Source organism: Stomoxys calcitrans, chromosome 5 (genome assembly GCF_963082655.1).
Source record: "Stomoxys calcitrans chromosome 5, idStoCalc2.1, whole genome shotgun sequence".
NCBI classification, from domain to species: Eukaryota; Metazoa; Arthropoda; class Insecta; order Diptera; family Muscidae; genus Stomoxys; species Stomoxys calcitrans.
In genome coordinates, this window is record NC_081556.1 from 73,124,031 (window position 1) to 73,151,559 (window position 27,529).

General features: G+C 37.9%; 1 protein-coding gene across 1 annotated transcript; it reads left to right on the forward strand.

Annotated features, from left to right (window-relative positions):
* Positions 1-9,316: 9,316 nt before the first annotated feature.
* On the forward strand, positions 9,317-23,573 carry LOC106081334 (23 kDa integral membrane protein). Its single transcript, XM_013243224.2, has 5 exons — positions 9,317-9,622; positions 22,376-22,558; positions 22,630-22,797; positions 22,851-23,048; positions 23,110-23,573. The coding sequence occupies exons 1-5, from the start codon at positions 9,563-9,565 to the stop codon at positions 23,185-23,187; spliced, it is 687 nt and encodes a 228-aa protein (XP_013098678.1). The 5' UTR covers positions 9,317-9,562; the 3' UTR covers positions 23,188-23,573.
* The last annotated feature ends 3,956 nt before the right edge of the window (positions 23,574-27,529 follow it).

Consider the following 27,529-nt stretch of genomic DNA (forward strand, 5'->3'; position numbering starts at 1 on the left):
ATGTTATATAGACATATGAGTGCACGTTGCTGAAAAATTTTCCGGGCTTAGTGTTTGGGAGACCGCCCCAAACCCCCAAAACACCCCTAAATCGGGCATATTTACCGACCATGTCAATGTAGAGCTTAAATGAATGGTATTGGGAGTAGAGCAAGAATTTATACCCATTTTCGGGACCAATTTTCTGGGGGTCTACTCCTTTCCCAAAATACCCCACAAACAGCAATTTTTTTGTGACCATCGCAATATGGGGCTCAAATAAAGGTATTTGGGAGTAGAATACGAATTTGATACCCAAATGTAGGTGGCCATGTATTTAGGCCATCACCCCTTTCCCAAAACACCCCCAAATGGAAAAAATTTTTCGGCCATGCCAATATGCGGCTCAAATGAAAGGTATTTGAGATTAGTAAACGAATTTGAAAACCTATTTTGGGGCCATCGAAATGAAGTATTTTAAGAATGGAGTACACCTTACATCCACACTTAAATTCGTAGACCAATAAAGATCATGTGGGATTCAGATAAAGGCGCTTATATTGTTAAACTGTTAGTCAAGTTAGCATGGTATTTCACTAAAAGATCTTTAATTGCCGAAAATAAATATCCCAAGGAAACTTTTGTTCCATATAAAATAAAAGAAGGCGCAGCGGAAATTTTCCACCGGTAGTCATCCTCTTACTAGTGCTGTCTGCATTTGTAAGGTATCCTGCCTGATTAAAACTTCTCATTCGAGTGGTGCCGCTCGAACTCGGCATAAAAAGTAAGGCCCCTAGTCATTGAGATTAAACTTTAATCGAACTGCACTCATTGGTATAAAAGATGTATCCCCTGCACCATAAGGGAATGTTCATGGAAAATTTAATAGTGAGTAGTAGATGAACTTTTACTAAATCACCCATATTATAACAAAAACTTTCCAGCTCTAGGCTCTTAAACTCGTTTTAAATTAAAGATATCTGTTTTTATACCCTCCACCATAGGATGGAGGTATACTTATTTCGTCACTCTGTTTGTAACACCTCGTAATATGCGTCTAAGACCCCATAAAGTATATATATTCTTGATCGTCATGACATTTTAAGTCGAACTAGCCATGTCCGTCCGTCCGTCTGTCTGTCGAAAGCACGCTAAATTTTGAAGGAGTAAAGCTGGCCTCTTGAAATTTTGCACAAATACTTCTTATTAGTGTAGGTCGGTTGGGATTGTTAAATGGGCCAAATCGGTTCATGTTTTGATATAGCTGCCATACAAGCCGATCTGGGGTCTTGACTAATTGAGCTTCTAGAGGGCGCAATTCTCATCCGATTTGGCACAAATTTTGTACAACGGCTCCTCCCATGGCCTTCAACATACGTGTGCAATATGGTCAGAATCGGACTAAAACTTGATATAGCTGCTGCTCCGTCAGTTACTCGTCAAAGAACTCGACAGATGCGACAATGGTGGAGGGTATATAAGATTCGGCCCGGCCGAACTTAGCACGCTCTTACTTGTTTTAAGCTAATGCAGATCATAATAAAACAAATCTATTTACGGAATGGTCGGTAGGACAATGAAAATCCTATGGGGGGATCCAGATCGTGGGAAGACGAGGCTATTACTGAAAGGAAGTAAGAAGGAGGTCAGAATAGCTATAGGTATCATAACGGGACACATAGGACTACTAGCTCACTAATGTAAAATCGGTGCGGCCAGTGATAGCATGTGTAGGGCATACGGTTAAGATGATTAGAGGTTGGAGCATTTCCTTTGTCATTGCCCGTCTTTCGCGTCTAACAGATGCCGGCACTTAGGTGGGGACACAATACCAGACATGAATCAACTTAGGGTAGTGGTATTGAAAACAATTAAGGATTTTGTAAGTAGCACGGAATTCCTAACTTGAAATTTTCTTTTTATGGGTTACTCTATAGTTTTTAGAGCGCACAACAAGCCGATTACTGGCTTAGGTGTATGTCCATAGTGGCATGGGACGGATTAATATCTGCACCCACTTTTCAACCTAACCTATTCAATCTTCCCTCTGAAACTTGCGAAAAATAATGTGCGGAACCTAGTGATTACCTCTCATCTTTTCTCAATATACTGTGTGACATTCTTTTAACCTTTTAATATTAAATTAAGGCGCTGTAAAAACACTGACATCATAATGCATTTTAAAATGGCTAAAAATTCATTAAAAATTACATTTAGGGCAATAAGTCGATGCCAATTCACTCAGCCCAATGGTAGCTGCACAAAACGGAAATGGGTCGATTTATTGTTTTCCTATTATGCCGTAGGATTATTTACTTACAAACTTCATCTGCATACAAATAATGCCAGGTGTCAGATGCTAAATCGCATGTTTTAAAACTAAACAAATGTTTAATGCCTTTAAAGAAACAAGCGGGAGACTGCTACAGTGATTGAGTGCGTGCAACTGATGAAGATAATGGTCTAAACGGGCTGGGTGCCCATGCATGTCTCCGAAGTGAATAGCGGTGACCCGCAGTTTCCGCATAAACATTTCTCCTCAGCTGGTCGTTACATGCTAGCGATGATGGCTGACATCGTAGACGGCATTATTTTTCTTCAGAGAAAATTTTATGACCCTGGCATGAAGTGTAGGAACGATGTAAATTTTCATACGGGTGGGAGTTTCATCATATCGCTCTTCTCATTTGGACAAATTCTCTAGACATTCAAACAAATAAATGGATTTTTCACTTTCGGTTTTCAAATAGACACCGGAATGCTCATTTCGTTTTGTTATATTATTGCATTTAAATTGTGCTGTGCACAGTGGCACTGGTACAGCCCAGATACAGTAGGCATTCAAGAAAATTGATATACGTAAAGGTGATTGAAGTGGTCTGTAGGTAGATTGAAAAAATAGTACGAAACATCCATGGAGAGGACCACAGTATGCGAAATTAAGAACATATGAAAAAAATCGAACCAGAAGTGAGACAAAACGTACACTTAGTGCTATGGTACTTTCCTTACGAAATGAACTAGAGTTATGACATTTTGCTTACTTACTTCATTGCGATAATCTTCTAATAACAAGTTAAACGAAGAAGAAAAACAGTTAAAAGCGTGCTAAGTTCGGCCGGGACGAATCGTATAAACCCTCCACTATGGATCGCATTCGTCAAGTTCTTTGCTATGCTATTGGAGCCATATCAGGTTATGAACCGGTTCGGGCCATGCTTGGTTTGGATATTGAAGACCATAGTAGAAGTCATTGTGAGAAATGTCATCCAAATCTGATAAGAATTGCGATATATATGGACTCAAGAAATAAAATCGAGAGATTGGTTTGTATGGCAGCTATAACAGGTTATGGAACGATTCAGACCATATTTGGCAAGTATGTTGAAGGTCATAGGAGAAGTCGTTGTTCAGCCAAATCAGACAAGAACTGCGCACTCTAGGGGCTCAAGAAGCGCAATCGGAAGATGGGTTTATTGGATGAATTCCGATCATACTTGACACTTGGAAAGAAGAGAAAATGCAACATATGGTTAATACTACTGGTTCACAAAGCATGTTGTCTTGCTATTAGCTGGGTGATGAGGACCCCGCTCATTAGGAAGAGGTTTCCGATCGGATACCTAAGTAAACACTTGAGGTGGGGCGCGAGAAACAGTTGCTAGCGGCACTGTTTTCAATTGACGTAACTCTGATGCTGGCATTTGGAAAAGTTGGTCTGGAGGTCTTCATTTAAGACCAAGAGATTGGGCAACGACCACGCATGTAGCAATGTGAAAGAATTTTGAAAGCAACTTCGAGTTCCCGACATATACTTCTTCGGAGTTGGTCTTCCTATTTAGAGCGGTACCTTGGTTCGTTTTTTACCCAAAAGTAAGATGACCCAAATTTTGGGTACAGAATTCAAAACAATCGTCTTTGAGCTAAAAAGTGATATACAAAAAATTTCACGATGGTTGAGTAACAAATACGGACGGACATGGCTAGATAGAATCAGGAAGAATTTCAGAGTCGAACCTGTTCCTGTATCATACCCTCCCGGGTGGTAGTAGTAGCGCGGATGGTGTTAAATTTTTAAACATAAAGTACCTACAGTTCTCAACTGGATACATTAGAAAGTACTACATCCAACTTTGGACGCCTTGTCGGCACGGCAGTATTACGGCGATATATTAAAGATAGCCATGTTTAATCGATTGCTGTAATACTTCGTATTTTTCGATTGGAATCAAAAGGAAGAAAATTAAAGGGTATGCATTTTTTGGGACACTCTAATTAATTTGAATGCAGAATATTTCTTTCCTTGACACCATTTGTCTTTAAAAAAAGTAGCATGTGCTTTCATGCACCAACTCAAAGAAAGTACGGCAAAAAAAGTTTAAAATATTTTCGAGGTTGATATCCATATTTCCACGATATATACCATAGATATGGTACATATCGGTAGGGTTTTGCATTTCCCGGTTTTTATTGATGTTGGTCGGCCAAAAACTTTGACTACTTTGTTTTACTGCATGCGTTCACCCTCTTTGAAGAGTTGATATCGATATCCCTGGCAAAAGAAGTTACATAGACTTCTAAACGGTGTCTTCAAACTAGACGACCAGGTGAGCTTTGGGGTGTACTCTGAAGAAGTAGGACTGGTCATATCGAGAAGGTTACCAGACCACTGTTGTGTGTACAAATAAAAATTTGCCCATGAGCATCACTAAAGAACTGGGCCAAACTTCTCGCATATCACTGAGTGCTGTCCGATTCAAATTTTAAGCTCAATGATAAGGGGCCTCCTTCTTATAGCCGAATCCGAACGGCGTGCCGCATTGCGACAAAACTTTGGGGAGAAGTTTTAAAATTGCATAGTACCTCACAAAACTAGGAGGGGAAACCCACCGTTGAAAATTTTTCTGATGGTCTCGCCAGGATTCAAACCTCTTTTAGAAGGCCTCTTTTTTATACCCTCCACCATAGGATGAGACGCCATAAAGAATATATTCTTGTTCGTCGTGGCATTTTATGTCGATCTAGGCATACCCGAAGGAGTAAAGCTAGCTGCTTGAAACTTACCACAAATACTTCTTATTAGTGTAGGTCGGTTGGGATTGTAAATGGACCATATCGGTCCTTGACTTCTTGAGCCTCTAGAGCGCTCAATTCTTATCCGATTGGACGACGTGTTTTGTTATGATATCCAACAACTGTGCCAAGTATGGTTCAAATCGGTCCATAACCTGATATAGCTGCCAAATCAACCGATCTTGGATCTTGACTTCTTTAGCCACTAGAGGGCGCAATTCTTATCCGATTTGAATGAAATTTTGAACGAAGTATTTTGTTATGATACATAACAACTACGCCAAGTATAGTTCAAATCGGTCCATAAGCTGACATAGCTGTCATATAAACCGATATGGTGACTTGACTTCTTGAGCTTTAAGAGGGCGCAATTCCTATCCGATTTGGCTGAGATTTTGCATGACGTATTTTATTATGACTTTCAATAACTGTGTCAAATAAGGTTCAAATCGGTTCATAACCTGATATAGCTACCATATAAACCGATCTGGAATCTTGACTTCTTGAGCCTCTAGAGGTCGCAATTATCATCCGATTTGCCCGATTTGTACGACGGATCCTCTTATGACCATCAACATACGTGTTTATTATGGCCTGAATCGGTCTATAGTCTGATACAGTTCCCATATAAATTGATCTCTCTATTTTATTTCTTGAGCCCCAAAAGGGCGAAATTCTTATTCGAATTGGCTGACATTTTACACAGGTCTCCAAAATATAATTTAAATGTGGTCCGAACTGGACCATATCTTGATATTGCTCTAATGGCAGAGGAAATTTTTTCTTTTATTCTTTTTTTGCCTAAGAAGAGATGCCGGGAAAAGATCTCGACAAATGCGATCCATGGTGGAGGGTATATAATATTCGGCCCGGCCGAACTTAGCACGCTTTTACTTATTCTTTCCTGTAATATCACAGTGGACGAACACGACTATGTGAGTCTGATGGCACAGTACCACTAAAACCTAACCTCACCCTTTTTATTCTACTATGCCTTTCTGAGCACAGTTAAGACATTTTTTTCCTGGGTAAAATGCGTCGTTTATGAACCTATTGCAGCTATATTGAAATATGGTTCGATTTGGACCAAACTCGGCACAGACATCGAGTGGTCAAATAAATTCAATTTAATGATGAAGTTGTTTAAGCAGAATATTGGTCAATATGGCAGTTATATCCAAATATATACCGATCTGCACCATAATGAGCACGGATGTTGAAAAGCCTAACATAGGTCTCTATACCAACTTTCGCTAAACTCGGATAACAACTTAACTTTGCTAAATCGGATAACAAATGCCCATTTTATAGGCCCAGGACCCTTAATCGGCAGGTCAGTCTATATGGCAGCTATATCCAAATATAGACCATATTGAACATGGACGTCGTAGGGCCTAACACAGTTCACTGTGTCACATTTCAGCGAAATCGGGTAATACACGCTGCTTTTATGGGTCCAAGGACTAAAATCGGGAGATCGGTCTAATGAATATCCAAATACATGCCGTTCTCAACATAGAGCACATATTTTGAAAAGCCAAACATAAGACTTTGTGCCAAATTTCAGCGAAATCGGGTAACAAATGCGCCTTTAATGGGCTCAAGACCCTAAATTGGGAGATCAGTCTATATTGCCCGATCTTGACCATACTCAGTACGATTGGCAAGGAGCCTGACTCGAAACATTGTGCCAAATTTCAGCGAAATCGGATAAACCGACAGATCGGTCTATACGGGGGCTACATCAAAATATAGTCCGATTTAGTCCATCTTCGAAGTTAACCTGCCTATGGACAAAAAAAGAATCTGTGCAAAATTTCCGATAACTGTCTTGATTTCAACAAACAGACGGTTGGACATGGCAATGTCGTCTTACATATTTATGACGATCAAGAATTTTTATAGATATTTCGATGTGTTGCAAACGGAAATACAAAATGAAAATACCGCCATCCTTTGGTGGTGGATATAAAAATTAAATGAAACAAGTAAGGGCGGGATGAAGTCGGGCGAAACCGACCTTTGATACCCTATACCACATTGGGTATGTAGGCTAAGTCGTCAAAACTAAAATTTGCTCAAATTTGATATCTAAAATTTCTAACAAAATCTGTAGATATAGTAGGAACCATAAGAAAAGACAACCGTTATGCAAATTTTTGAGAAGATCGATGGATGAATGTGAGCTTTAGCAAAGACCTTAAAAGTGACAAGTAAAAGTGTGCTTATTTCTGCCGGGCCGAATCTTGGGAAACTCACCACCATAGTTTCTGCTAAAAATTTATGCAAAATATCAAACCAGCAAAAATTAAAGCTTCTGAAACCGAACAAGCATGATCGAGCGACAGCAATATCAGGTTATAGACTGATTTGGACCGTTGTGGCACAGTTGTTGTAAGTCGTAACAGAACACCGCATGCAAAAATTTTTAGGACAAAAATTAAGGCTTGTAGGGGCTCAAGAGGTGAAATCGGGAGATCGGTTCATATGGGAGCTACATCAGATTGTAGACCGATTTGGACCGTACATGGCATAGTTGTTGAAAGTCATAACAGAACATACAAATACAAATTTTGCCCATGAACATTCCACTAAGGAAATTTTACACAAGTACTTCTTATAAGTGTAAGTCGGTTGGAATTGTCAATGGACCAAATCGGCCCATGTTTTGATATAGCTGCCATATAAACCGATCTTGCGTATTGACTTCGTGAGCCTCTAGAGGGTGCAATTCTTATCCGATTTGGCTGAAATTTCGCACATAAAATTTTGATATCACTTCCAACAGCGATCCAAATCGGTCCATAACCTGATATAGCTGTCATATAAATCGATCAGGGATCTTGACTTCTTGAGCCCATAGAGAGCGCAATTCTCATCCGATTTGGCAAAAATTTTGTACAACGGCTCCTCCCATGGCCTTCAACATACGTGTGCAATATGGTCAGAATCGATCTATAGCTTCATGCAGCTCCCATATAAATCGATCTCCCGATTTTGCTTCTTGAGCCCCGAATCGGACTATAACATGATATAGCTTCTCCTCCTCCGTCCTTTTTCATAATTCTTTGTTTGCCTTATAAGAGATACTGCGCAAAGAACTCGACAGATGCGACCATGGTGGAAGGTATATAAGATTCGGCCCGGACGAACTTAGTACGCTCGTACTTGTTTACCACTTCTTTCATAATCTGTTCTGCTTTCCTGTTAATTTCGAATAATTTTAATTTTGTTTCACAATACTCTTCTAGCCGGGGGCGTCAAATTTCGACCACTTTCGGCATCAATGGCGTTGGGCTTTTCTGCACAGACAAGCAATGTCACATAAAGCCACCAAACATAGTCCAGCTAAGGTAAATCGCATGATCTTTTAGGCCATGCTACAGGCCCCAGGAAATGTCTGTACAACAAGTGCATCCAAAAGTTCAAATTACCAAATTAGTTACCATAAGAAATGCATTGCCGATACCGTTACAGAAAATTTCGCAGTATGCACCTCTGGCGAAATTTTCGTTACCATGAGAAATGCATTGACATGTTTTAAATGAAATTTTCGTTACCGGTACCGTTACAGAAAATTTCGCTTGCAGGCACATAACTGAAATGAAATTTTCTTTGCGTAACAGGGTGACGTGATAGGCATTGGTGAAATTTTTCTTGCAACTACAAATGAAAATTGATGTTTTAATAGCTCCACGCAATATTAAATTAAGACAATTAATTATAGCACATATGTACTTTATTAGCCAAAAATTATTGAAATTCGGCCAAAATTATAAATCGATGTTTGTCGCCATCTTGTATTCTACACAACTATTTTTCAGTGGCGACATAAATGTCTTGACTGCAACCGAAAATTTCGCTAGAGGTGCATATTCAGCTTTACGGCAAAATAAAGTAAAAATAAGCTTTTTATGATCTTAAGAAGTTCTTTCGGCAGATCGATATATAGGGGGCAGGAATCCAAACGAAAAAGCCTTTTATAGGCTAGAGAAAGTAAATTAAATTATTCTTAAGTGTCTGTTCTTCTATGATATTTTCATCCCAATGTGCAACAGTGAGCAAGAAAAACGGCTGATATGTGAAAGCATCAAATAAAAAAAAAACAAATCTGAGTCTCTCAAGTGTTGTTAGTTTTCTAATTTTGAGATTTATTCACAGAGTCATCTAACAAATTGTTTTTGTTATCGTGGCAACGAGAGCAACGCTCATCAGCTGGCTGAACTATTGGCTTCTCCTGGGTTGTGGGACAAAGCGGCATTTGTCAGATCGTGCTAGGTCTTCAGTTCCAACAACGAGCGAATCATAAACGGATGTTTAATTCCACGGATTTTACTTTTCCCTGTTAAATTCAAAACTTACGATTGCAAATATTCAAATTGAATTGATTTCTCAGTAGCATTAAACAAATAAACGAATCTCGAATAGTTTAGGTTTTGGTTTTTTATAATAAGAAGAAGTGCTTTTTGCAGCAAACAGTCGTAGTTGTGTCCAAATTCTGAGTATCAAAATGTACATCTCCACACGAACCTACAAATTCATTGTGATGTCTATAAATGTGATTTGTGCGGTAAGTGAAGACAATTGCAATGCATTCATGATGCCATTGTGCAAACTTCTTGCAATTATCTCTTGGCGAGGCGACGCGCCGCGGCGTTGAACACGGAATAATTAGTCATTTGACTGCTCATCATTTTAAAAATAAGTCAATTTTCGTGTTAAATTTGTGCCATATTTGTACCAGCCGATGTAGTGAGTGAATCGTGGAAACTAAAACAAAAAATGTATGTCAAAAATAAAACGCGGTTCGTTTTGGACTTGAAATGAAAATGAAAAGAAAATGTTTCGTGCCAATGTAGCAGAAAATTTGGAATTAATTAATAGATGCATGGTTGCTTATTTGTAGTTATGCTTTGCTTTCTCTACATCGCAACTGTAATGACGAATCTTTAATCGACCTACATATCGCATCGTCCACATGTCGTTTTGCTCAACTATACTATATTTCATATTTTCATGCTGAGGCTCCTTAACAATTTGACAGAAATGTGGCACATTTACTTCGTATTGATGTAGGTCGTGGGAGATTGAAATAAATTTAAATATGGACCAATTTGGACCACTTTTCGTACAGAAGTTTTTTTTTGTCCATAGTTCAGAGCTTATAAAACATGTATTTGTTTTAGACGATTTCTCCTAAAGTTGAATGGTATTGGATACTGTCCAAGATCAAATGTGAATATAGCTGCCATATAGACCGATCCCCTGATTAATGGTGTTGAGGTAATGAATTCATAAACACTTTATGAAAATTTTGAGAATGAATGAATGTATTAGTCCTCTCTATATCCATGTGATAGTTCGATGAAGGTGTCATTGATCGGTGCTACGACTGAAGTTTTCGAGGTCATACCCAAGAGTGCATAGTTGAGACAATCGGTCTATAACTACAATTTTGACATGCATTATAAAATGTTGCTAATATTGGGAAGATATCTCTATCTGATTCAAAGTTACAAAATTATTTCCAAAAGTTTTAGATTAGAAGGGTAAACGTGTATTGCATATCTTCTCTTATATATAACCAGTAAGGAAAGGCAAAAGTCGGACGTGGCCGACTATATAATACCCTACACCAACTATTATACGTGCTACTTTTAATATATAAAACTTATCTTAAAATCTAGTCAGCATTTAATTTTTCATAACTATTGGCATATCGGATAAAAAATATATATGGGAGTAGTAAATTTAAATCGAAACCGAATTTTATGAAATTTTGCACACGTATTGGGACGTCAAATTAAACACATCGTGCAAAATCTTGTTAAGATCAGACTAAAATTGTGGCTTCTACAGCCTTATGACTCTATATCGGATGAAATATATTTATAGGGGCTATATCTAAATATGAACCGATTTTTATGAAATTTTGCCCACATATGTAGATGTCAAATAAAACACCCAAGCAAAATTTTGCAAAGATCTGACTAAAATTTTGGCTTCTACAGCCTGAAAATTCCATATCGCATATATATGGAAGCTATATCTAAATCTGGACCGATTTTGACGAAATTTTGCACAAATATGACAACGTCAAACACAACTCCTCGTACTAATTTTTTTTTAAGATCGGAACAAAATTCTAGCTTCTACAGGCTAAAAACGCCATATCGGAGGAAAGATATATATGGGGGCTATATCTAAATCTGAATCGATTTTTATGAAATTTTGAGCACGTATTGGAACGCTAAATAAAACGTCTCGCGCTCAATTATGAAAAGATCAGCCCAAAATTATGGCCGTCACACCCTGAAAATTCCATATCGGATGATAGACATATATGGGAGCTTTATCTTAATCTGGACCGATTTTTATGAAATTTTGCACACATATATAGATGTTGAATAAAACACTCCATGCCAAATTTTGCAAAGATCGGAGAAAAATTGTGGCTTCTACAGCCTTAAAAGGCCATATCGGATGAAAGATATATATGGGAGCTATATTTAATCTGGACCAATTTTCATGACATTTTTCACACACATTAGGATGTCAAATAAAACACCTCACGCAAAATATTTTAAAGATCGGACTAAAATTGTGGCTTCTACAGCCTTAAAAATCCATATCGGATGAAAGCTTTATATGGGAGCTATATCTAAATCGGGACCAATTTTTATAAAATTTTGAACAAATATAAAGATCTCAAATAAAACAACCCGTGCCAAATTTTGAAAAGATCGGACAAAATTTGTGGCTTCTACGGCCTTAAAAAGCCAAATCGGATGAAAGATATAAAGGGTGATTTTTTTGAGGTTAGGATTTTCATGCATTAGTATTTGACAGATCACGTGGGATTTCAGACATGGTGTCAAAGAGAAAGATGCTCAGTATGCTTTGACATTTCATCATGAATAGACTTACTAACGAGCAACGCTTGCAAATCATTGAATTTTATTACCAAAATCAGTGTTCGGTTCGAAATGTGTTCAAATTTTGACAAATTTTGTTCAGCGATGAGGCTCATTTCTGGTTGAATGGCTACGTAAATAAGCAAAATTGCCGCATTTGGAGTGAAGAGCAACCAGAAGCCGTTCAAGAACTGCCCATGCATCCCGAAAAATGCACTGTTTGGTGTGGTTTGTACGCTGGTGGAATCATTGGACCGTATTTTTTCAAAGATGCTGTTGGACGCAACGTTACGGTGAATGAACACATTTCGAACCGAACACTGATTTTGGTAATAAAATTCAATGATTTGCAAGCGTTGCTCGTTAGTAAGTCTATTCATGATGAAATGTCAAAGCATACTGAGCATCTTTCTCTTTGACACCATGTCTGAAATCCCACGTGATCTGTCAAATACTAATGCATGAAAATCCTAACCTCAAAAAAATCACCCTTTATATATATATATATACCAATCACGACAATATGGGACTCAAATGAAAGGTATTTAAGAGTAGAATACAAATCTGATACCTAAATGTACAACCAAGTGTTTGGTCGTACATTTTGGGGTTGGGGGACCACCCCAATCACCCACCCCTTCAATCGAACATATTTACCGACCACGTCAATATGGAACTCTAATGAAAGGTATTTACGAATCTGATAACCAAATGTGGGACCAAGTTTTGGGGGTCCACTCCTTCCCAAAACACCCCCCAAATAAAACTTTTTTACTGACCATGGCAATATGGGGCTTAAATAAAAGGTATTTGAGTGTAGAATACGAATCTGATATCCAAATGTGGGACCGATGTTTTTTGGGGGCCTTTGGGAATAAAGCACAAATCTGATATCTATATTCAGGAAAAATTGTGTATAGGAACTTCCCACCACCATAATACCACCCAAATAGGAAGTATTTGCTGACCATTGCTATATTAGGCTCAAATAAGATTTTTTTTTAGAGTAGAACACGATATATATTTACGAGCTAAGTCACTGAGTGGATGGGGCTCTATGGAAAAATGGGGCTCAAATAAAAGGTATTTCGGAACAGACCATGAATCTGATATCAACATTCGGGACCAACTGTCTAAGGGATGTCCCACCATCATAACAACCCCCAAATAGGACGTATTTGCCCACCAAGACAATTTGGGTTTTCAAGACATTGGAGCTCGATATTCATAGTTTTTAGGACCCATACCCCAAAACCGGACATATTTGATGGCTTTTGTAATAAGGGATTTAAATGAATGGTATTGGAGATTAGAAAATGAATTCGCTATCCAATTTCGAGGTCAATGGCAATATGGAGTTTAAATAAATGTTATATAGATATATTAGAATAGAGTACGTTGCTGATATATTTTCAGGGCTTAGTGTGTGGGGGACCACATCACTCCCCAAAACACCCCTAAATCGGGCATATTTACCTACCATGTCAATGTGGGGCTTAAATCAAAGGTATTGGCGGGCAGAGCAAGAATTGGTACCCACTTTCGGGACCAATTTTCTGGGGGTCTACCCCTCTCCTAAAATACCCAACAAACAGCCCTTTTTTTGCAAACCATCGCAATATGGCGCTCAAATAAAGGTATTTGGGAGTATAATACGAATTTAATATCCAAAAGTAGGACCATGTATTTAGGGCATCACCCCTTCCCCAAAACACCCCCCAAAGGGTATACACAATAAGGAACTTAAGTAAAATCCATTTGAAAGTAGAGTATGAAGTTGGCACCTTTACTTATGTCCTGAATCTCTGGTCATTAGCTTCAAAATATATTTAAAAAAAACGCTACATTAAAAAAGTTATTTTGGAGTGTAGCGAAAAAGACTGGATCTGTGTTTACATCCAAGAGGAGTGTGACGTACAAGTTTCTCTGCACCTTGCTTTGCCTTATCTTGAAAATAAATATTTAACGTTATGGAAGAATCACAAAATCTGTCATCGGTCTTACTGATTACGATACTTATATATTATAAATATGAAAAAAAATAAATAAAAACGGAAACTGAATAATAAGTTCACATTTCCTAGTTATCATTAAAAAGCTTTAATTAGTACCTTAATAAATCATTTTTGGCGGATGATCTTGTATTATTTTTAGTGTGAGAGTAATTGAACCAGTTGCGTTAGTTACAGGGCCGTTATTAAAGGTATTGTTACACAAGTAAATTCATGAATTCCGCTTAAAATTCGCCTTTATTAATAATTACAACAATTAAATCGGGAATTGGTTACTGCTGTTATGGTCTCAAGTAGTCATATCGGGGAATCTATATTTATGTATATAGACCGATTCGGATCTTATTTGGCAAGGACGTTGGAAGTTAATCAATCAAATCAAGTGAAAATTTAGACCTATAGGAGCTCAAGAATTGGTTTATATGAGAGATATAACAGTACGCTCAAAAAAAAATTTGCACTAATTTTAAAAATTCGTGCCAAAGATTGCAAATTCAAATTTACCCAGGAACTGGGGCAAACTTTTCACAAATCAATAAGTGCTGTCCAATTTAATTTAAAGATCAGTTATAAGGGAACTCCTTTTCATAGCCGAGTCCGAACGACGTGCCGCAGAGCGACACCTCTTTGGGGAAAAGTTTTTACATTGCAAAGTACCTCAGCGGTGGGATAACCACCGCTGAACATTTTTTTCTGATGTTCCTGCTAGGATTCGAACCCAATCGTTCAGCGCCATAGGCGGACATGCTAACCTCTGCGCTACGGTGGCCTCCAAAGATTAGCAAACTTAATTTAAAGATAGTAAATTTTTCAACTTTTTAAGGGAAAATTCCCTTTGTTGAAAAATATTTCCTTTACGTTAAGGACTTTATATTTTAAATGGTAGGTTAATAAATCCTTAATTTTGCTTCTTGTTTTTAAACACAAAAATATGAAATTGTGGTCAAAATGTCGTTGAAAGTTGGGAAATTGACCTTAGGACAAGACAACAGTGAAACTTAGTTGAAGACGCAAAATGGCCTCACAATATTAAATTTTTTAGGTTAAGATACTAAATTTAATTTTTTTTTTTAGAATTTTTCAAAAAATAATAATTGGACAGTTATATATAAAGTAAAATAGGAATCAAGCAGCTATCAAAATTTAAAATGGATGACCAAGTCCGTTAGTAAATGAAAATTTAATTTAAACAGCATCGATTTCGGCACAAGGATTTGGGTTAAAACTTCCAATACCAGAGCCGAATAACATCTTAATCGGTCTATAAACCGGTATAGTCCCCATACAAACCGATCCCTAGATTTGACTTTTCAGCCCCCTAGAAGCCTCAGTTTTCATCCAATTTGGCGAAATTTGACATAAGGACTTCCTTTCTGACTTCTAACATCAGTGCCAAGTATGATTCTAATCGGTCTATAAACACTGAAAAAAAAGTTGACTCAACATTTAACATTATTCGTAGGATTTTAGCAATGAAAACCGAGCCAAAGAACCAAAACTCACTTGGGTCTAAAGAAGTCAAAACTGGGGATCGGTGTGTATGGGGCTATATCCAAATCTGAATCGATACGGCCCATTTGCAATCCCCAACAACCTCTATCGATAATAAGTATCCTTCTAAATTTCAAACTGACATCTTTATTTGTTCGAACACTAGCGTGATTTCAGCAGACGGGCGGACGGACATGGCTAGATTAGTATACGCGCCATCCTATAGTGTTGTTCCAATTGTAGTTCTTAACGTTACTGTTTGAAGTTAATTTTGCTGTTTTTCAGCAATCTGCTGATATTGTAAAATGTTAGCAATTAAAGAATAGCAGGCTGACAGCTGACATTTTTGTTTTGTTTGTTGAACAATTCTGCTTCTCCGTTTATGATGGGATTGGTATGTTTGTGAAATTCTTGACTGTCTAACCATTTTCGCCCGTCCGTTTGTTCAAATCACGATAGCGGTCGAACGAATGAAGATAACCACATGAGGATCAAATCGGTTCAGATTTGGATATAGCACCCCCATAAACCGATCAATCAATATGATAAATTGAGTCCATAGAGGGCTCAATTCTTATCCGATTGGCTAAAATTTTGCGCAATTACTTCTACTATGATCCCCAACATCTATGCCAAGTATAGTCTGAATCGGTTCTTAATCTGATATAGCGCCCATATAAACTGATCTTCCGATTTTAATTCTTATCCGCCTTGGCTGAAATTTCACACGATTATTTCTGCTTTGAGTTCGTCCCTGTTTGGGAGAGCTTAAGGAAATTAGAAAAAATACAAAAATTATACTTTTATAATATTTTATTGCGTTGATAGACGGGCGGACACCTCAGGTGAACACTGACAGTTGGAAGAAATCTCCTCACAACTGTGGCAATGCTATTCAACATGTGTAGTTGTTTTAACGAATGTGTAGATGGTCCTGGATGCCATCGCATCGCGCTGTGGTTTACAGCTTTCTGCTTTTGAAGACTGATATGGCCTTTTTCCATCTTGCTGTACATATTTTGTTAGGTTATTACCATGGGACGTTGTTGTTGCTTCTTGAACTCCTCGATCGAAATGATAGAATTATTCTATTATTAACCAAGGGCCATGGTTATAGATTTACAACAAATTTACATCATAAGGCTGATACTACGTTCGATTTTAGTGGTATTTTTCGTCGATTATTTTTTTAGATAATAGATTTTAAAGGAAAACACCTAGCTGATTTCATTCAATAGCAAATTTCTTCATTACTTATGGTAAAATTTTAATAAAATTAAAAATTTGGCTAGGAATATCAGTAAAATGTTGTTGTTGTTGTGTGTTGTACACTGAGGCCGCAGCCCTCGCAGTAAAATGTATTTTTTACAAGTGGAAATAAATGAAATTAGTTTGCTTAATGAGCATTTATTACCCGATTTGGCTGAATTATGGGACTGTGAGATTTATTGGCGGCCACCGTAGCGCAGAGGTTAGCATATCCGCCTAAGACACTGAACCACTGCGACCATCAGAAAGAATTTTCAGCGGTGGTTTTCCCCCTATAACAACATTTGTGAGGTACTATGCCATGTAAAAACCTCTCTCCAAAGAGGTGCCGCACTGCGGTATGCCTTCAGCACTCGTTTATAAATTGAGCTTAAGCCCTTATCATTGAGCTTAAGCTTGAATCGGACTGCACTCATTGATACAGAAGTTTGCCCCTGTTCCTTGGTGGAATGTTCATGGACAAAATTTGCAAATTTGTGTTTTAATGGCTTCCTTGATATCTGTGCAGTATATGTTGCAGATCAGACCATTGTTGTATACAGCAGCCACATTTACCGATAACGACAAAACCGATTTTAAGAATTAACTTCTTGAACTTAAACAAAGTGCATTTTTTATTACATTTTGACAAAATGAAAGTAAGATGCGTATATACGTACAAATATATCAGTGATTGGGGTATCCAAAGTTCAAAGTTAATCCGTTTTCTACTACATTCTAAATTTCCCATGAATATTCCATAGGGTGTAGTCCGTTTAAAGTTCAAGCTCAATCGTAACGGGCCTCCATTTTAATGTCGAGTACGAACGGTATGCCGCATAGCGAAACCACTTTGCAGTGAAGTTTTAACATGGCAGAATACTTCAAATATGAAGCCTGCCGAAGAACCACAACTGAAAATTTTTTTTTTGAGGTACTTTTTTTTTTCAAAATGCTTAGACGGCAGCAGCTAGTGAAGTATATCATAAGGTCTCGTCCACACCGCATGTGTCCAGTGTTCTGAGGAAAAGTGATTTCACTGCTTTCTCAACTGCCCATGGATGTGTAAGGAAACTTATCATGACAAGATCGAAAGAAACTTGTGAGGATGAACTCCTGGTGGATTGAGAAGGCGAGGCTAACGTAACAGTGGTGGAAGTTCTGAATGCTGACTATGGTCCGGTTTCTGCAGATAAATCTCCACCATTCTAAGTCCCCTTCGGCGGTTCTTCTGCTGGCAGGAGGATTTGACGTGATTTTTATCCAGGAGTCATACAGGGTGGCTGATGAAAGCCGCTACCAAAAAAAAATGTAATAACTTTTTTTCTATTTAATAATAATAATTTAATAATTAATTTAATTAATTAATTAATTAATTTAATTAATAATAATTTAATAATTAATTTAATAATTTAATTTAACATGAATAAAAGAAAAATGTATTCCATACACCGAAAAAAAAATGTAGCAATATTCATCATTGTAGCAATATTCATCAGCCACCCTGTAGGTGTGTGGAAGCATAGTTCGAAGACTAAAAATTTCTGGAGTTCAACAAGGATACGGGGAATGGAGGACACAGAGCCTGTATTCTTCAAAGAGTAGTCTAAGTATTTGTATCCTTCCACCGCTAAAATTCGCTGAAATTTCAGTAGAAGCCAGCCTTGAAATTAATGTATGATACACGATTACACTGAAAAAAAAGTTGGCCGAAAATTTAAGATTCCTTATTCGTTGGATTTTAGCAATGAAAATAAGCCAAATAACCAAAACGTTAAAATAAAGATACAATATTTAAATAAAAATTTTTATTTGCTACCGGACATGACCATCCGTTTGAATTTTTGATCACTGATTGATTCTTATTTTACTATATAGACGACCAATTATTATTTTTTCAAAAATTATGTTTTTTTTTTTTAATTTAGAATCTTAACTAAAACAAAATAAAATGGCATTAAGTTCGGCCGGGTCGAACTTCGGGTATATATGAAAACCAACTTTCTCATATGTTATGCCACCATAGCAGCTTTATCGAAATATGGTCCGAATTGGAAATTCGGCACGGACATAGAGTGGTCTAATAAGTGGAAGTCATTCTTCAATTTCGTAGAACAAAATATTGGTATTTTTGATAGCTTTATCCAAATATAGACCGATCTGAACCATATACGACATGAATGTCGAAAAACCTTACATAAGTCACTGTGTCTAATTTCAGCGAAATCGGATTACAAATGCAGCTTTTATGAGACCAAGATTTTAAATCGAGAGATCGGCCTATACGGCAGCTTTATCCATATCTGAACCAATCTGGGCCAAATTGAGAAGGGATGTTGATGGGCCAAACACAACTCACTGTCCCAAATTTCGGCGACATCGGATAATAAATGAAATGTGCTTTTTATGGGGTCCAGACTTTAAATCGGCATATCGGTCAGTATGGCAGCTAAATCTAAATCCGAACCGATCTGGGCTAAATTGCAGAAAGATGACAAGGGGCTTAACACAACTCACTGTCCCAAATTTCAGCAAAATCGGATAATAAATTCACCTTTTATGGGGCCTAGACTTTAAATCGAGATATCGGTCTGTATGGCAGCTATATCTAAATCTGAACCGATCTGGGCCAAATTTCGGAGAGATATCGAAGAGCCTTACACAACTCACAGTCCCTATTTTCGGCGAAATCGGACAATAAATGCGCCTTTTATGGGCCCAAAACCTTAAATCGAGAGATCGGTCTATATGGTAGCTATATCCAAACCTGAACCGATCTGTTCAAAATTGAAGAAAGATGTCGAGTGGCCTAGCACAACTCACTGTTCCAAATTTTAGCAAAATCAGATAATAAATGTGGCTTTTATTTGCCTAAAACATTACATCGGAGGATCGGTCTTTATGGGGGCTATATCAAGATATAGTCCGATATAGCCCATTTTCGAACTTAACCTGCAAACAAAACAAAAAAGAATCTGTGCAAAGTTTCAGCTCAATATCTCTATTTGTAAAGACTGTAGCGTGATTTTAACATACAGACGGACGGACGTGGCTAGATCGTTTCAGACTTTTACGACGATTTGTACATTATAGGACCGGAAATGGATATTTCAATGTGTTGCAAACGGAATGACAAAATTTATATACCCCGATTCTTCGGTGGTGAATTGTAAAACTATTAAAGGCGTCTGGTACACTATTGTTTTGTCAAAACGTCTATGTCCTAATTTTCCTTCAATTTAGATGTTTGTCTTTAATAACAAGGCACAAAGTTAAGGATTTTTTAACCTACCATTTAAAATAAAAATCCTTAATTTTAAGGAAAATATCTTTCACCAGAGGGAAAGTTTCCTTAGAGAGTTGAAAACTTGATCATCTTTAAATTGAGTTTGCTAATCTTTTGTTTGAATCTTTTAAATTGGGTCAAAAAACGTTTTCAGTGTATATATGGTACACGATTCAGTGATGCCGCTACACGATGCTGGTTGAAGCCGCTTCTGCAGGCAAAACGAATCTCATTGTAGGAAATGATGCTAATGCACATTACTTGATATGGGGAATTTCGGATACCAACGAAAGGGGTGAGCTGCTCATCGAATGTATTATAAGTTGCCATCTGGCGATTTGTAATGAAGGAAATAAACCGACCTTTATTACCAGGTACAGGCTTATATCCTCCGATACGAAGGTAACATCTAGTACCATGTTACCTTCGTATCGGAGGATATAAGCGGAAGGATATGAGACTCGGAAGTGTTGGATGACCACAGCTTTTCTGATCATCGTTATATTAGTTTCAGCCTTGGAGAAAAAAAAAATACTGCACATGTTGTCCCTTAGAAGAAACGCGGATTGGGATAAATTGCGGCACACACGACTATTCCTTTTAGACCAAAAATGGAAGTGTTATGCTGGATACAATGCCCGACAGTGTTGATTACACATTGCTTGATCCGCTTTTTTATAAAATATGATATATCACTATTCCTGGTAGAACCGATTGGAAGTACAATATCCCTGGAAATAGAAGATACATAGACTTCTATACGGATAGTCCCAAACTACACAACTAGGTAGGCTTTGGGGTGCACTCTGCTGAACTAGGACTGGTCATCTGCAGAAGTTTACCCCGTCACTGTAGTGTGTATCAAGCGGAGATCCTTGCAGTTATGTGGTGGAATAGCTAAGATATAATGTCACAACGACGACCATTTAGTTTCTGGGTAGCATATTCTGAAATCAACAACCTCCATCGTCTGTCTCAAATCTTAAAACGAGATGCCTGCACAGTTCAAAAATCACCAGTTTAGAACATACGTCTCAGTCATTAGTCCGTCATAACAGATCACTGACTGATCGGAGAACATGGTGACAGACAGAAGGTTAGAGATAACGACTTTTCCATTAGAAGTGAGGACGTCGAGGAAAGAGAGAATATTAAACATTTGGTGTGTGTGCCTTCCGTACTGGCAGCTAGAAAAAGTTCCACTTTAGGATGTTTGAGAACTTGTCTGATTTATCGCATGTTGTTAGGCTTGATCTGGGTAGTTCAACGGTTGGAACTAGATGGTATCTCCTTCTCCTGTTCCTATGGTATCACAATGGACGAAAACGTCCAAGTGAGTCTGATGGCAGACCTAACCTAACTTACAGAGTACCTTGATATTAAAAATTAATTATTAGTATAACAGATTATATATCTGACACCCGGGAACCCTCATCGTAAGTAATAAATTTTTGGAGACGAAATTTCACTGTTCTGAATTTTAGAGAAATCAGATAACGAATGAGCCTCTTAAGACCCATACCTGTAAATCGGATTATATTGCTGTCATAAATGGAACGATGTTGAACGATGTTAGGCAGGGATTTTAGCAATAATGAATAAGCCTTTTATAGGCCCAAGACCTACAATCGGAAGACATATGGGTCGATGTGGACCATATTCGTTATGGATGTCCAAAGTTTTAATACAATTCACTGTTCTTATTTCAGCAAAATCAAGTAAATTAGCCTTTTGTGGGCACAAATCGGAAGATCGGTTCGATCCACATCGGAACAAGTATGGACCATACTCGTTATTAAGGGCGAGAGACTAATAAAAGTGCATTATAACTTATGATCCTGGTCTGCCAATGTTAAAAAAAATTGTCTGCGCAAAGTTTCAGATCATGTTTAATGACTGTGTCGGGATTCTAATAGAGAACCGGACGGACAAGTCTATATGTCCTCAGAATTTTACAACAACGAGAATATGATTATGGATATGGAAATTTCAATGCGTTTCAAACGAAATCAGAAAATGATCATTCGTCCTTCCTTCGGTGGTGGGTATAGAAATAAGGATAGGATTTGTCGGCATGTGAAGCACAATTAGTTACCTCCTAAGTAGATATAGTCTTCAGCAAACCGATCTTCTTACATTGTACCCAAAACAATAGGATGGGGGTTAATTTATCCGTTTTAAATACCTTTATGCCCGCCCAGTAATGGGTTCCAAACCCAACGAGAAAATTGAAAACATTTTATAGGTGGACTGTTTACTCGTTAAAGCAGAAGTTATGTAAATATCAGCGAAACAAAATTACAGTTCTTGAGGTCGTTATGAATGATCTTGGACTGAAACTTAAAAATAACTTTTTTTTATTTCATATTCAGATTCTAGGTTCACTTCTAATATGGTTCGGTGCTTGGCTATATCAAAGCGTGGAGGATGCCAAATTCGACCATGGAGAAGAATTGGCCTCTATTGTAATAATGACGCTGGGTGCGGTGCTCATATGTACAGCTATCTATGGATCAGTTGTTACCGTACTGGGTCACATCAACATGTTGATTGGTGTAAGTATGACAATTCGTAGTTTGTTGTAATGTTTTTTGTAAAGTTTTAATTTGTTTTTAATTGTATACAGTACGCAGTTGTATTGATTGTTTTACTAGTCATACAAATAATTTTGGTAAGCATCAGCTATACTGCGTTAAACAATGGCGTTTCCGAGAAACTTCAACAAGGCTTTGACGAGCTCTGGGATCCGTTACACCGTGGACCAAGCGCTGCCTTGTCTTTCTATGAGGAATGGGTGAGGAAGGACAAGACAAATGCTGATATTTTTTATATGTAACTTTTTTCTAGCTACAATGTTGCGGTAGGAATAGTCCCGAAGACTATTACCTTCTCGATAAATTTCCTACCAACAGTTGCTGCAAAGACCACAACTGCATCAAGATCTTCAATTTGTACAAGGATGGTTGTGAGGACAAGTTTCGTGACTATGTCAAAGTCAAGGTCTATAATTTCAATCTACTCAGTTGGGTGATCATAGTGACAGAGGTAAAAGCTTTGAAATCCTTCCGTATTCATAGATTCATAATGATCCCATTTTCGTTTACAGTTTGTTGGCTCCATATTTGCTTGTCTCTTGATAGACAGCATACGAAATTATAGGGACCTGCAGCGTTTCTATAGTTGAAACTCGTAGTAAATCTTAGAAATATTTCCGTTTATTAGATACGATAGCTCATAGAAAATTTCGAGCCATGCTTAAGAATAATAAATTTTTTATTATATAATAAAGTTATTTGATTACATACCAGCGCTTACAAGCTTAAGAAAGATTTAGATTAGTTGAATGTCATGGATACACCCGTTTATTATCATCATCGATTTGGCATTAGCTGGCTCAAAATACGGGCATGTTTTCAAAACCAGTTAAAAATACGTTTTTGTGTTTTTATGAATGAATCGAACGAAGTATTGTACACCGAAAAAAATAAGCCTCGTTTTAAGTATTTTTGTTTTTAATTTAATAAATTCAAAGCCTTGTCTGTAACTATACAAAATAGTTGATGAAATGAATTCATATATTTTACTGATAAAACCACTAATATGAGTGTTAAGATAAAAAATACCAAATTTGAGTATTAGTGATTTGAATAAATATTTATGTCGATTAAAATATTAGTAGCTTGATTTTTATCAACGTTTCGCTTAGGTTGTAATTTAATAAAAAAATGAAACTATATATTTAAAATTAATACACTGTGAATAATTGGATCTGGGACAATTTGTGCAACTTTCAATACGAAATTAAAAAAAATCAAATAACTACGCTTGGAAAGGCTCTAGAATAGTTACATACACCCAGAGAAATTATTCTGCTAATGTCTGCTGATTTTAAATTAAAACTTTTGCTACATTTTTGAGTGAATCCAAACAAAAATTTTGAACTTTTAAATTAATAAAAAATTAGCCGATTTTAGTTATTAATTTTTGTTTGGAATCATAAATATAATAGTAGTAGTTATTTTGTCTGCTATTATTTAAATTCATTTAAAAATTAGCAAAATACAGGAAGTTGAAAAAATTTTACGTTTTATGCTTGCAAAATAGGAAAATAAGATGAAATATAAATTTTTTTTAATACTTATGTCATTTTTTATTTTTTTTTTTTCATTTGAACAGAAAATGTTTGCTGTTTTAGCAAACACTTACTGCTTATTATGAAAACCCATTTTCCACACGATACGGAGGGACTCACGGAGACCCCGGAAACTTGAAATAATGACGTTGATCGAACGTTTATAATAACGGAATTTATGGTGAAGGAATGCTTGAGGAGCTTCAAACCATTTAATTCACCCGGACCTGATGGAATATTTCCGGCGTTACCACAGAAAGAGGCAGACTATCTGACGCTTCGTCTGGCCAAAATTTTCACAGCGTGCCAAGAACTTACATATACTCCGGAAGCCTGGCAGGAGGCAAGGGTGGTGTTTAGACCCAAGCCCGGCAAGGCAAGTTATGCGACATAAAAGGCCTACAGATCCTTACGTCCTTTCTACTCAAAACCATGGAACGTATTGTGGACACCATGAAATAGAGTATGACATCCAGCGAACTGCTCAAATACAAACAGCATGCCTATGTCAAGGAAAGGTCGGTGGAGACTGCCCTGCACGAGGTTGTGCATAAAATAGAAGAATCCTTCGATGCCAAAACGTACACACTGGCGGTATGCATTGACATCGAGGGGGCTTTTAACAATGTGCGGAGCGACACACTGATCCAATCCTTAAACCAGTACCGGATGGACCCGGTCCTTAGAGACTGGATAAACCATATACAAAGGAACAGGTGGATAAATTGTGTGTCCAATGGCATATATATAAGGGAGAAAGTGGCACAGGACACGCCACAGGGGGGCATTTTATCGGGACTCCTATGGGTGATCACCATGCTACGCAGACGATGTTATAATACTTCTAAGGGATAAGGATCCGAACGAGCTATGCAGAAGGGCCGAAAGGATCTTGCATATGGCATATGACTGGGCTAGACACAGGCGTCTCAGAGTTAACCAAGAGAAGACTAAAATAAGACTGTTCACGATGAAAACGAAGGAGGGGAAAATTTAACGCACCACGTTTCCCCAATAAGACGATTTCAATATCTGACTAGGTCAACTACTTAGGTGGGATCTTGGACAGGAAACTGAATTGGAAGTGTCACATTCAGAAGCGTACTGAGAAGGCTCACAGATGTTGGGCACTATGTATGCACTATGCCTGAATTCTAGGATAGTCCATTGGCTCTACAGGAGCGTGATTAGACCAATACTTAGTTACGCCTCAAAGTGCAACATAAGGACCATGTAACAGGTTCAGAGAACAAGTAGTTTTGGCATTGGCGGAGCGATGAGGACCACGCCCACTAGGGCACTGGAGACTATTCTAGATATCCGACCCATTGTCATACAGATTAAGTGTGAGGCAGCCACTGCGGCTATTAGACTAAAGGATTGAGGATGGGAGCAGCTCATACCATCACGGTATAATCGAGGCGACGATAGGAAACCTGGATAGAAGGGAAGAGGTTTCCGATCGGATACCTGAGATGAACCTTGAAGTCGAGTGCGAGTCACTGCTGCCATCGGCACAGTCTTGGATTGACGGAACCCTAGTAATGCCTTCTGGAAGATCATGTTACACGGATGGATCAAAGCTAGGGGACAAAGTGGACCTGGGGTTTAAATTGAGAATCAAGGGACTGAGATCTGTTTTAGACTGCCTGACCATAATACGGCCCTGCAGGCGGAGATCCGGCGATCAAGGATTGCGTGAAGTGGTGTGGTGCTTACGCGATGACGTCGATTGTGAACATCTTTACCAACTGTAAAATTGCCATAAGGGCAATAACAATCAGGACGGTAAGGTCACGAACAGTCTTGCAGTGTAAGAAGGAGATTAACGCCATCTCTGAGGATGGCAAAATCCGCATAGTTTGGGTGCCGGGCCATAACGGATTAAGGAGAAATGAAAGGGCAGAGGATTTGGCGGTGAAGGCCAGAGGACTGCCGTCAATAAACTTGGTTAAGCCTTTCGGGTCGACGCAGTCCGAGTTAAGGGAGTGGGCGACGAATGCGCATGCAACATTGTGGAACAGCGAAACGGTCGATAGGACGGCGAAAATCCTATGGGGGGATCCAGATTGTGAGAAGATGAGGCTATTACTGAAAGGAAGCAAGAAGGAGGTCAGTACAGCTACTTATATCATAACGCGACACATACGACTACGAGCACACTTATGTTAAATCGATGTGGCAAGTGATAGCATGTGTAGGGCATGGGGGGAAGATGATGTGACGTTGAAGCATTTCTTTGTCATTGCTCGGCTTTTGTGTCTAACAGATACCGATACTTAGGTGGAGACACAATATCAGACATGAACCAACTTAGGGGAGTGATATTGAAAACTATTAAGGATTTTGTAAGTAGCACGGAATTCCTAACTTAAAATTTAGGATCGGGGTATACCAATTACGTCATTCTGTTTGTAACTCTTCGAAATATTCGTCTAAGACCCCATAAAGTATATATATTCTTGATAGTCATGACATTTTAATTCGATCTAGCCTTGTCCGTCCGTCTGTCTGTCGAAAGCGCGCTAACTTTCGAAGGAGTAAAGCTAGCCGCTTAAAATTTTGCACAAATACTTCTCATTAGTGTAGGTCGGTTGGGATTGTAAATGGGGTATATCGGTCCACGTTTTGATATAGCTGCCATATAAACCGATCTGGGATCTTGACTTCTTGATCCACTAGAATGCACAATTCTTATCCGATTTGGCTCAAATTGTGCACGAGTTGTTTTATTATGACTTCCAATAACTGTGCTGAGTATGCTTGAAATCAGTCCATAATCTGATGTAGCTGTCATATAAAGGGCGCAATTCCTATCCGATTTGGCTGAAATTGTGCACTGAAATTTTGCTGGGGTCTTGAATTTTTGAGCGTCTAAAGGGCGCAATTCCTATCCGATTTGGCTGAAATTTTGCACAACGGGTTTCGATATGACTTCCAACAACTGTGCTTAGTATGCTTTTAATCGGTTCATAACCATATGAACCGCCATATAAACCGATCTTGAATCTTGACTTCTTAAGGCACTAGAGGGCGCAATTCTTATTCGATTTGGCTGAAATTTTGCATTAGGTGTTTTGTTATGACTCAAATGTGTTTTTAATCGATCCATAACCTGATATAGCTGCTATATAAACCGATCTGGGAAATTTTGTACAACGGCTTCTCCTATGACCTTCAACGTATTTGTCAAATATGGTTCGTATCGGTCTATTGCTTAATACAGCTGCCATATAAACCGATCTCTCTATTTTTCTTCTTGAGCCTCTAAAGGGCGCAATTCTTGTTGGCTGAAATTTTACACGATGACTTCTACTATGGTCTCCAATATTCAATTCAATTATGGTCCGTGTCGGACTATAACTTCAATATTAAATTAATTATTTTCTTTTAT